Here is a 13,112-nt window from a genome sequence, read left to right as displayed (position 1 = left end):
AACAAATTTAAAAAATTTGGCACATGCAAAAGAAGAACAAAAATGTTGCCATATCCTTCGGTTTCCTGGGGGACATGAAATGTGCTGAATGAAGTAACATGACCCTTTGTTCTCAGGTATAGACATGGACAGAAAATCTATCTCTTGGGAGGCTACTCCTGAAAGAAAAATTGGTAAATATATAAATTGCTTTTAAATCCATTACATCCCACTTAAGCTGTCATATATTTGATAGACCTGATGGCAAAGTGTTATATACCTTAAATTAGTGGAACATACTGAATGCTTTCTAAATACATATATATTTAGGGGTATCTGGGTGGTTCAGTTGGTTAAGCGTCCGACTTCTGCTCAAGTCATGATTTCGTAGTTTGTGGGTTCGAGCCCTGCACCGGGCTCTGTGTTGACAGCTCAGAGCCTGGAGCCTGTTTCAGATTATGTGTCTCCCTCTCTCTCTGCCCCTCCCCTGCTCACTCTCTGTCTCTCTTTGTCTCAAAAATAAATAAACATTAAAAAAATTAAAAACTAAATGTATGTATTTATGTAAACTGTAATGTGTATTCATAGAAGCAAGACCATTGAGTTATATAAATTGTAATTATGTTTGTGACTCCCCTGGGTTTGATTTGTCTTTTCTTAAATTAGGCTGGCCAGGACAGGGAAATGTAATAAGAAACAATGTGATCATCAGTGTTTCTGGCACCGAGGGACTCTCCAGTCCTGAAATGTTGACCCCATCTGGCATCTATATCCGCAATCCCACCAATGTTGTAGAGGTAAGATCCGTAGTTCTCCTAGGAAGGTCAGAGCTGAGAAGCCATAGAATTCACCCCAAAAGTTATTTGGAGTGACAGTGGCAGTAGAATGATATAAAGTGCTTACTTGTTGCACACTGGTATCAAGAAACAACTTTATAATTTTAATGTTAAACAGGTGCTTTCGAATAAACATAATCATTTATCTCCAAATTCCTGTGAACACTCTTTGAAGCAATATCTGCAGGTGGTAAAACAAAGTAGATATTGGTTATTTTCTCATCATTTCGATTAATACAAACTACAGTATCTTCCTGAGCTGTCTGCTGTGGTTGCTGATTTTTGTCTCAATTCCAATAATAATTACTTATTAAGTCTTCGTTATCTTGCTATATTAATGTGGTCATATTGTTGCCCTTTTGAATGTTTCTTTATTTTGAGAGGGAGAGAGCACGCGCGTGCAAGGGAGCATGAGCAGAGGAGGGGCAGAGAGAGGAAGACAGAAAGAAAGAGAGTCCAAATCAGTTTCCATGCTGTCAGCACAGAGCCCAACATGGGACTCAATCCCATGAACAGTGAGATCACGACCTGAGCCAACATCAATAGTCAGATGCTTAACCAAATGAGCCACCCAGGTGCCCCATATATTGTTGCCCTTTAAGAGTATTCAGAACTGAGGGTCAGCAAAGTCATGAGGTATATGAGATCATGTCAGATTCCAAGACAAATAAAGCTTACTCTGATGACCTTTTTTATCCTATTATTTTGTACAACTTAATGTTACTTTATATTGGCAAATTTCTCCCTAAACACTTTAAGAAATTTATTTTTTAGAGTATAGTTTAACCATAGATCTGTGAATGAAGAATTACGTCAGAGTAGGGGAAAGGCTATTTAGTTTTTCCTTTCTTAAATTTTTTAAAAAGTTTATTTATTTTGAGAGAGAGAGAAGGAGGGAGGGAGGGAGAGAGAGAGAGAGAAAATGAACAGGTTAGGGGCAGAGAGGGAGACAGGATCCCAAGCAGGCTTCTCAGTGCCAGCGCACAATCTGACACAGGGCTCAAACTCACGGACTCTGAGATCATAACCTGAGCCAAAATCGAGAGTTGGCTGCTTACCCGGCTGAGCCACTAGGCGCCCCTAGTATTCTTATAAAGATAGAGAATCTTTTAAAGATTCTATCCTATGGATCATCTCCCGAAGGGTTAAGGGCCTCAGTCTTCTAGGACACTCATCGGAACATCTATTGTGTCATGATTTCTGGGGAACCCAGACAGTGAACCAACCAACCAACCTCCCTCCCTCTCCCCCTCCCTCTCTCTCCCTCTCCCCCCATCATCTGTTTTTAATTACTTTCAGCTGAATAACCCCCAGTAAAAGTCATGGTTATCTCCTCAACCTCCCCCCAGACTCTTAATTATGTTTATTCCAAGCACAGCACTTACACACCATTTTAGGTGCCTAATAGGGACAGCTAATAGGCTGCTAAGGAAAGGAGGCAGAACTGCTTCAATGGAAGGAAACCAAACTCTAGACCCAGAACAAGAGCAGCATTTAACTTGTCGGCGATCATGAGGCTTGTTGTGCAGTTATACCGGCAGCTTTGGGGCCCAAAGAGCTCTGTTTTTGTGCACTTTGTCAGACAGCATAACTCGGCTGCTTTGAAATACCTAGAGGAACGTTGTCTACTTGGTCTTCCTGTGTGGGGCTGGAGCATGTCTAGGTCCTGCATTAAAGCCAGGGGTGCTGCCCGTTTTCCCTTGCTTCACCAGTTGGCACAGTGTACCATGGTGGTGTCCTGGACACTTGTCTGGTGGAATAGTTGTACCGCCTATGTGTGCAGAGTACAAGAGGGCCATCTAAAAAGCTGATGCATCACCTGGGCTTTTGCAGACCTGTGAAGAGTACCCAGTCAGCAATGAGAAAACAGTCCAAAGCAAGCTGTTTGTTTCCCATTAGGTGCTTTCTATTTCTTTTCATTTCTTGCCTCCTCTTCTATCTACTTTACAGAATTAAAAAAAAAATACAATGTATATGTTTTGAGAATGAGGTTTTAGTTTAAGCTTGTAGCGCAGATTGATTAAACCTATTCCTTTGATATATTCCTGACGTTTTCATCTTTGATACCTTAAAAATCTGTAGTTCTCTTTTTTCTTTTTTAAAATTCTCTTTATGTCTTTATTTTATTTTGAAAGAGAAAGACAGAGTGTGAGCGGGGCAGGGGCAGAGAGACAGGGAGACACAGAATCTGAAGCAGGCTCCAGGCTCTGAGCTGTCAGCACAGAGCCCTTAAGAGGGGCTCAAACCCACGGACTCTGAGATCATGACCTGAGCCGAAGTCGGATGCTTAACTGACTGAGCCACCCAGGTGCCCCTGTAGTTCTCCTTTCATTACCTATCAGCTTTTAGACCCCATCACAGTGTCTGAAACATACTAGTTGTTCAGCAAAAATTAATTAGATATAATGAATGAATGTTAAGTATAACTCCATACTTGAAGAATGGAGGGAGGAAAGAGAAAAGTAAATAGTAGATTCCAAGATACCACAAATCTTGATGACTGAAAAATAAGATGTTTAGTCTGGGCAGCATTTAAATCCTGTGGGACTTATCTCTCAGTGCTAAATCTGGCATCGTACCCTCCAGTTTCTTAGCTGCATGCTAACTGGTGTTCTGCTTTGCTGACTCTTTCATATTCTGTTGTCTAGAGTACATCATCTCTAAAGACACAGGTGATAACTGGGTGCATGTGGCAAAACAAAAAACATTATGAACTCCTCTTGACCCTTATGGCCAATGAAGGCCATTTTTAGTCACTGAGCAAGCACTAAGTTCATGTTTATTAAGTGTATCTTATGTGGATGGTACACAGAGAACTTTGAAAAAATATATTTTAGAAATAGGCCTTAATACCAAAGGGATGCCAAAGAAGCCACAATAATAATAATTAGAGAGAGAGAGTGTGTGTGTAATATGTGGAACAGGAAGAGATGTGCTAGAAAAACCTGCTATCTTCTAGGGTTGTTCTGGTATTCAGGGGAGAGACATTCCTGTCCTCTGAGGAACTGTTTCCTAGGTAGTGGCTTCTGTGTCCTGCTATGTGAGTAGTTAATAGCCTAACTGCCCCTAAAGGGATGGTAGTTGAGTCTTGTGTGTGCTTAGTTTTTGTTTCCTTTCCTCCTACTTTGTTTTTAAGTTTCTTGCAGTTTGGCAAAGATATATACTTTTTAAAAGTTTATTCATTGTGTGAAAGAGAAAGAGAGAAAGAGAACATGCATGTGCAAGTGGGAGAGGGGCAGAGAGAGAGGAAGAGAGAGAGAATCCCAAGCAGGCTCTGCGCTGACAGCCTGATGCAGGGCTCAAGCTCCTGAAGAATGATGTCATGACCTGAGCCAAAATCAAAAGTCAGATGTTTAACCAGCTGAGTCACCCCGGTGCTCCTGGCAAAATATTTTTTAAAAGTAATTGTATTTGTGTGATTCATTGGGATTTTTTAAAAAGCGTTCAATTCTGAAATAATTTTAGATTTAGAAGAAGTGCAAAAACATAACCAAGAGTTCCTATGGGCCCTTCCCCAGCTTCTCCTAGTGATATCATAAACATGGTCGTCACCGTATCAACCATCGCCATAGTGGTATCCAGAAATGGGTATGGCCGTCACCGTATCAACCATCGCCGTGGCAGTATCCAGAAATGGGTATTACTGTCACCGTATCAACCATCACCACAGCAATGTCAACCAGGAAGTTGACATTGGGGCAAACTGTTAACTAAACTAAAGCCCTTATTTGGACTTGAAGGAGGTGGCTTACTCTGAGTGGCTGGATGACCAATTCTGATAGCCTAAACTCTTCCTCTCATATACAGGAGTCTGACCTTGAAATCTCTGGCCTGGTGGGCAGGCAGGGAAGAAACAGTTGGTCCTTAAATGTCTGCAGTGACTTATGGTTACATATTATTCCCAATTTTCCCTTACCCAGAGCTGAGGACCAAATGTTCTGCCACAGCGCGTGGAATTCACCTTGGCTTCTAGTCAGCCAATTCGACAGTTCACTCATCCTCAACCCTGCACGGGACGAGGGGATTTCAAGTGTGCTATTTCTTTTTAGCTTCCAGAGCTGAAGTGCTCTGCCTGCCTCCCGGCCCAGGCTGCCGCTGAGCCAAGCCCAGGACAATCTCTTTGCGAAGCAAAACCTGAGCTTTGTGTCTTCTTGCTAGTGATAGGCTATTTAAGCATGCTATTGCTGCTTGAGTATCTGAGACCCTTGTGGTATGCCTCTGAATCCTCCTTACTAGGCCTTTCCCATGCTTTTCAAGAACGGATGGGTGGTGGTCCTTCAGTGCTTCACCTGTGGCCTTTAGAGCATTCTATTTCTGGGGTATCTTCCCTTGACCCTCTAGCATCTGAGTCTGTGACTCCATTTATGGTGATTTCTTGCTATCTATCCAGAGGCTCCATCGCTCCATCTTTTCAGTAGACATAACCTATGTCAGCCTCAGGCTGGAAAGTCTTTGCTCTCAAATAGCAAGGGACTGTTCACCTCCAGAGCTTTAGAGTATCCCATGTTTATGTAGGCACTGGAAATTTCCCATGACCAGACTCCTGTTTAGGATAGTCCGTGGAAAAACCCTGGAGACAAGCCCTTTGGAAACATCCATTTAATTTGAGGGGAATTTGTTCTGGTTTGTGAATCAATTTTGTAAGGAATTCTGTGTTTAAAGGCCAATTTTCAGTTCTCCAGCTCTCCCCACTCAATAGCTAATGTATATTTAAGAGCTGCCTGAAGGGTTAACTCACTTTTTTTTTTCCTAGTGATTATAGATGCACACCTCAAGGAGCTGGCTTACTTGGGCAGTTAATTTCTCTCTGGAATTTCTCTTGCTTGAATGTCCATAATACATTGACTTCCGCAAAGAATTGATTTCCACACAAAATTCCCTGCTTGCCTTAAACCCTTCCCCACAAGCCGCCGGCTGCCTGCATAAATATGTGGTTTTTCCTCATGAATCATTTGTAGCATACCCAATTGGAATGGAGAGTGAAAAGGGCTGGGAAGTAATGTGATCTGACTGTTCAAGTGCTTCTTTTATGAGAAAAGTGAGTCTTACTAGCTAACAGAAGACCAAAGTTACAATATTCTGCCCACCTAAAAATGCGCTTGGAAAGCATTTATATTTATATATGTTCACCCAGATGTTCCATAAATGCTAATGACAGTAGGGCAGGTGATTCTACAAATCTATTCATTTACTCAAAATACATGCTCTCTGAGCACCTGTCTGGCAAAGGTGATGAATATGAATGTAGTCCTTGGAATGAATATATTCTTGAAATATTTGAATCTTTTTCCTCCTAGGAGGGTCTTGGTAATGAATGAGCATTTCATTGGTAATGATATAGAGGTGTACGTCCAAGTGAGATGTACCTTTGTCGTTGTTTATATTCTTGCAGAAAAGGTGGGGATTTAAGAAGCTCCCATTCCCTAATTCTTAGTGCTTATATACTCATGGACTTTGCCATGGCTCACACATGTGACAAAGATGTAGCCCACTGTACAGGCTGTGTGGAAGGTAGAACTTCACAAGTACTTCTCGCAGGAAGGTTCCAATTGCATAATCATAACAGAATCGGTAGCCACGTTACTTCCTTGTGTTTCTATGAGGGCTGAAGAGACATATTGAGCACTTGTATTTGCCAGCCCAGCCATAGTGGTTCTTTCTGAAGCTGAGAATCGTGAGCACATGTCCTGTTTTCTAGCATGAGGAAAGAATGGAGATAGCTGGATTTGATGCTATTAAGTGTTCTTTTTGGAAATGCCTAATGCCAGATTTGAATGCTTAAAAAGATAGAATGTTCGTCTTTCCATCAGAATTTAGAGATGGGCTACTGGAGAGTAGGTTATTTCAATAACACCTAGTGCCAGTCTAGATCAGCTTTCTCAGTCATGATAGTATTAGTATTTTGGGTGCTAGAATTCTTTTTCTAAAGTTTGTTTGCTTGTTTTGAGAGAAAGAGAGGGGGGGTAATCGGGGAGGGGCAGAGAGATAGGTAGAGAGAGAATCCCAAGAAGACGCCGTGTTGTCAGCACAGAGCGTGATGTGGGTCTTGATCCTATGAAATCAAGAGTTGGATGCTTAACTGACTGAGCCATCCAGACACCCCTTGGGTGCTATTCTTTGTTGTGAGAGTCTGTGCTCTGCACAGCATCATTCCTGGTCCACTGCTCAGGACTATGGCACCCCACGATGATTGGAGTCTTAGGGAAGGCCCAGATTTCCTGAAGTCATGTTACCATCTTGAAGAGTAATTCAAATTCATATTGCATGATGTCCAAAAGTCACTTGTGCCGAGTTCCATGTGGTAGGTGAGACACATGATTAGAATTTTAAATGGCCTCAGGAAATTGGAGAAATGCTCAGAATCCTAAATAATGAAGTACAGGAGAAAAGGGTCTGCCAGTCCACAAAGAAAGAAAACATTCTGTAACTGAGTGAAAAATGAGGAACGGCTGGCTAATTACAAATACCCAGGATGAGAGAGCCTTCAGGCACACAGTGGAATAACAAGCTAAAGTTAAGGAAACAGCACTGTGGTTGTGTCAGTCTGTTTTGGCTCCTCAGTCAGGTCCTTGCTGGTGCCTACTGGCCAGGCTTTCTGTCTCTGTTAACTCTGGTCTCACTTATACTTCCCCTAGAGGCAGAAGACCTCCAGGCGCTAGGGTGTTGCGTTGTGGGATTGGTTCCTCTTCTCAAATGAGGCAGAAGTTGAGTATTGCTGGTTTTAAGACAATTATGGAAGGTTTTTCTTCCATATTAACTTTACTTGGTTGTGTGTGTGTGTGTGTGTGTGTGTGTGTGTGTGTGTGTTTTCCTAGCGGAACATGTGGCATGCCCAGACAGGACAAGTCCCCTTCTGTAGGGAGTACTGCTATCTAATGACCGCCAATGGGCTACTGAGGTCCAGAGAGCTACCTGTAATAATACCTAAACTCCTTTCATTTAGAAATCGAAGTTATTAAAGTATTAGTCTAGAATGACTGAAGCTATGGACTGAAATGAGTTTACTCAACCTAAAGGTAGAGAACAGCTACAAGTAAAAGAGGGTCTTTGGAGTCTCTACTGTTGGTCTTCCTTTACTCAGAATGGAGTAAAACTCCTTGAGCCATATGAAAGGCTGTGACAGAGAGCTCTGTCCCTGAGCAGCCAGAACTTCCTCCTTCAGTTCCAACCCTGTTTTTTTGTCCTGTCCTAATGTCCATATTCATCAAGACATGCATTAGTGTTCAGTAGACATTGCTGACAATCTCAGTCTTTTATTTTTCTTTTTAAAATTTATTGTCAAGTTAGCTAACATACAGTGTCTACAGCGGGAGAAGATATTTACAAATGACACACGAGATAAAGGGTTAGTATCAAAAATCTATGAAGAAGTTGCCAAACTCAACACCCAAAAAACAAAAAATCCAGTGAAGAAATGGGCAGAAGACATGAATAGACACTTTCCCAAAGAAGACATGAGATGGCTAATAGACACATGAAAAGATGCTCAACATCACTCATCATTAGGGAAATACAAATTAAAACTACACTGAGATATTACCTCACACCTGTCAGAGTGGCTAAAATTAACAATTCAGGCAACAACAGATATTGGTAAGGATGCGGAGAAAGGGAGACCCTCTTGCACTGTTGGTGGGAATGCAAACTGGTGCAGCCACTCTGGAAAACATCATGGCAGTTCCTCAAAAAATTAAAATAGAATTACCCTACGACCCAGCAATAGCACCACTAGGAATTTATCCAAAAGATACAGGAGTGCTGATTCATAGGAGCACATGTTACCCCAATGTTTATAGCAGTGCTATCAACAACGGCCAAATGATGGAAAGAGCCCAAATGTCTATTAACTGATGAATGGATAAAGAAGATGTGATATATATTATATATACAAACACACACACATATACACACACACAATGGAATACTATTTTGCAATGAAAAAGAACACAATCTTGCCATATGCAATAATCTGGATGGAACTGGAGAGTATGAAATAAGTCAGTCACAAAAAGACTGTTATCCTAGGTTTTCACTTACATGTGGAATTTGAGAAACTTAACAGAAGACCAGAGGGGAAGGGAAGGAAAAATAAGTTACAAACAGGGAGGCAAACCATAAGAGACAGAAAACAAACTGAGGGTTGATGGAGGTAGATGATTGGGGGTGGGGGGGCAGATAAGTGATAGGGATTGAGGAGGGCACTTGTTGGGATGAGCACTAGGTGTTAAGTATGGGTGATGAGTCATAGGAATCTACTAAAATGTCAATGTTTTCTTCTGTTGTTCAAAAACCTATGTCAGTCCTCATTAACTTTATGTCTACGCCTTGATAATGCTCAATCCCTTAATGCTGGATTTTCAGACCCCTCATCTTCCTTAAACATACTCTTCAAAATGTCTTTTCCTGCCGACTAGTGGGGATTAGCTTAAATCCTCACCCATGTGTCTCTCTGTGCCTTCTGAGCTCAGCATGCCATTTTTCCATTTGATGGGAATGGAAAGGATTTTATACTGTCTGGAATTTTGGTGTGAACAGAACAATTCTTTAGTTAAATCTGAACTGAAAAATGCTGTCCAATTTTGAGGAAGCCTATATTCATGTAGCAATATCAAACTGTACTTCAGTCTTGTCCACCAGGTTTTACCTGGTATCTGAATGGTTAGCTTACTCTTTTCTGAGGACCACAGATGCATATTTCAAGGAGCTGGTTTACTTGGTCAGTTAATTTCTCTCTAGAATTTCTCTCACTCGAATGTCCATGATACATTGACTTCTACAAAGAATGTTGCTCAGTATGTTTTATCCACTATTGGAAAGGTTTATGACCTTCTTTCTACTTCTGCCCTTGACCTGGTGACATGGCTTTGCATTGCATTGCATCCTTCTGTTTACATTTGTAAATCTTCACTTGTGCCCTATTGTTTGGCATCCTGATTCTGAGCGTTGCCTTCATTTCTCTACTTTAGCCTACTATCTCTGACACTTCCAGGTTTGGACATGAATTGAGTTTGCTCTGAGTTATTAGCTCTGTGACTTTGAGGAAGTTACTCAACATCTCCAAGATTCAATCTGTCTGTCTGTGAAATTGTAATAACAATACATAATTCAGAATTGTTGCAAAAGTAAAGGAGATTAAAATCTGGTACATGGGCAATAGCATCTTCCTTAGAAATCTTGACCATGAGTATTGTTATCACATTTGGCTCTGAGTTAAAAAAAAAAAAAGATAATTATTTCCATGGAAAAGAAAATTTCAACGTAAGTATAACTTGCACTGAGTTAGATAATCTTTTTGTGGGGATCTGGTAACAGATTCCCACCCTGATTGCCTAATTCTCCATCCTCCAGTTTTCAACCAGGGCTTCCATGGACCCTGGGCTCCCAAGGCAGCTCATGGCAATCACCAGGAAGTGAATTCTTTCCGGTGTCTGTCTTCTCTTTGAACATCTCCTGGAGCCCTGATGACTAAAGAGTACACTGTTAGTATCTCAGTCACCTCCAGAGAAGTAGTTCTAAGAATGGGCTTAAAAGATCACCTATATTGGAAACACCTGTGGTGCTCAAAAGTGCAGAGTACTGTCTTCCCACCCTTCACCATAGCCATCAGCACCTGCTAAGTCAGAATATCTAGTGGTGGGGCCTAGAAATCTGTATTTCATATACCCCAGGTTAGGACTTCCAGACAAAATACAGCATACGTGGGTAAATTTCAATCTTAGAAATATAACTAATAAATTTTTAGCAAAGTATATCCCATACAATATTTGAGATATAATTATATTAAAAATAGTGTTTTTAATCTGAAATAGAAATCTTGCTGGGCTTCTGTGTTTTCATTTGCTAAAGGTTACTCTATCTTGCATGCACGCTAAAGTTTAAGAACTGTTTTAACAAGACATTCATAGGACAGTGTAGAGTAACTGTGGCACTGGTGTATTTTATCAAACGACATTTAATGCCTTATTGGGTTGCACAGCATCACAATCCCTTTTGCTTTACATTCTTTCTTCTATGACATGATGCCAGTGTTCAAGAAGAGCTGTCTTCATCCCGTAACATGTGCTCCCAGGAAATGAGTTTCTCACAGAAGGGACCCTCCAGCTTTCTTATTGTCATACAGCTGGGCCATGCCACACCCACAAGTGATCAGGGATGAACTGTGTGGAAACCTCTGGAGCTCCCTTTGTCCCCGTAGGCCTGAGGGTGGCTGAGGAGCCTGTTTTTGACTTCTATTCTCTAGGTGTACATGAGCATCTTAGCCTCAGACTTGCTTCTCAGGCTGAGAGAGAAAAGGTGCACACAACTGCATAGGAAGTATTCCAACAGCTTGGTCCATTGGCCTTTTTTCCCTCCTCCTGAAACATACAACAGTCATCATACCATTTACGTTACTGCCTGACGTTAGGTGTTGCAAATTCAGATACCCATAGAGGCTGGACTAGTATCATAAATAAGTGAAGCAGAAAGGATAGAGTCTAGGACAGAATAGCCATAATCCAAGAAGGCAGGTCCATCTAGCTGGTCCATGGATACCCCACAGGAATTTGGGCTCAATATTGTTAAACCGAAAGTCTGAATTTTTATATTTATATCAAGTCTCCTGATTTTAAAATGTTGGAAACAAGGGTGCCTGGGTGGCTACATCAGTTGAGCCTCTGACTCTTGATTTTGGCTCAGGTCATGATCCCTGAGTCCTTGGATCAAGCCCCATGTCAGGCCCTAAGCTGAGCATGGAACCTGCTGAAGACTGACTCTCTCTCTCTCTCTGTCTCTGTCTCTGTCTCTGTCTCAGCCTTTCTCCCTCTGCCCCTCTCCCTTGCTTGTATGCTTGCTTGAATGTGTGTTTTCTCTGTCTCTAAAAAAATATAATAAAATAAATAAAATGTTGGAAATAAAGTAACCATTTTTGTGAACATTGGGTTGGCCAATGAAAAGACTTCTGGTACAATAATAGATTCTTTCTGGAGTTAGTTTTCTACTCCCTCTTAAATTATATTACACAGTGATGATTATATTGCAGGCACCTTATCGAGTTTGTAAAGATAATCCATTGTGTTCAGTTTGATCAGAATTATAGCTCAAAACTCATATGGTCTAATGGAGAATTTAAGTTTACATGAACATATAACATACATCAAATTATTTATATAGGAAATCCTATAAAGAAGTATTAAGGTGATTAAAATAATCTAATCAGGAGAAGAGTACATTGAGGATATTCAAGATGTATTTGAGCTCAGACACCATGTCTCAGAACTAAGGCATAGCTAGTACAATCACTGGCCTTCAGCCCATGGCCAAATCTTTGATTTGTTCAAAGGATTGGTAAAGGATGGTTTGCATAGACTTGGCCTTAAGGTATGCCTTTGCCCCTATATACTGTTTCGTACACCAAAGAGGAGGGCTTGGATTGATGACAAAGTAAGTTCTCACTATGGAAACTTATGAGAACACTTTAACATGAGATACCACGTATTAAAATTGGCAAATTACAGTCTAGCTGAGCTGCGTGGAGGAAGAAAAATGAGAGTATTTCCAATCCCTGGGGTGAGTCAGGGTGGGGGAAGATGGTGACATGTGAAGAGTAGATGAATCCATGAAAGGATCAGTATATGGATCAGTATACTTCAACAGAAAGTAAATAAAAAGGCAAAATACACACATAGAAGAGTCTTTCGGGCAACTGCATTGTGTCTGGAATAACCACTATTTAACCATCCTTAATTTCTGTAGGGAAACAGGGTGTATGTTGCTGGTTTGGGCTACTTTTTTCATCTTGTGACCAGCCAGACATCACAAGCTCCACTTCTCTCCTTCAGTCAGAACACTGCACATTCTTGTACAAGGTAACCTTGGGGAAATTCATCTATAATTTGGGTGTAAGGCTAATGATTGAACATTTTTTTTGTACAACACTCTCAGAGAGGGTGTAATCTGGAGGAATCATGTAAGATGTGATGATGTGCCTGTGTAAGCATTTGGAATCATAAACGTTTGGTGTTGAAGGGAAGGAAAGTGACAGGGAAGTCAGTTGAGAGGGAGCAGGAAAAGGTGCATCTTTTGTGTCCAGAGGAGAATTCATTAGAGCAATTAAAGTTCCAAGAGATTAGGAGCAACCAGGAAGCAGGGATGCTTCCTTTGGGAAGAGGCTCCTTGGCTGTGATATGTTCTCTGTTAGGTGGAAGGGGACTTATTCAAGTACTGTGTCTTCGGTATATGGAGGTAAGGTCATCTGCTAAGAGCAATAGCTGGGAAGTATGGTGGAAACATGGGGAAAAAGCAGACTTCAGAGTCAGG

The 13,112-nt window shown here is 41.2% G+C and overlaps 1 protein-coding gene across 1 annotated transcript in view; it reads left to right on the top strand.

The window, feature by feature from the left end:
• Positions 1-13,112, top strand: part of PKHD1 (PKHD1 ciliary IPT domain containing fibrocystin/polyductin) — a 487,578-nt gene that overhangs the window by 216,400 nt on the left and 258,066 nt on the right. Inside the window, exons 41-43 of the mRNA XM_077752866.1 lie at positions 117-173; positions 646-776; positions 12,549-12,661. Coding sequence (XP_077608992.1) covers positions 117-173; positions 646-776; positions 12,549-12,661 — 301 coding nt within the window. The remainder of the gene's footprint in view (positions 1-116; positions 174-645; positions 777-12,548; positions 12,662-13,112) is intronic.

This window comes from Crocuta crocuta, unplaced genomic scaffold, assembly GCF_008692635.1.
Source record: "Crocuta crocuta isolate KB4526 unplaced genomic scaffold, BGI_CrCroc_1.0 scaffold291, whole genome shotgun sequence".
Taxonomy (NCBI): Eukaryota; Metazoa; Chordata; class Mammalia; order Carnivora; family Hyaenidae; genus Crocuta; species Crocuta crocuta.
The sequence above is the reverse complement of the archived record's forward strand: the minus strand, read 5'-3'. Positions and strand labels throughout refer to the sequence as shown.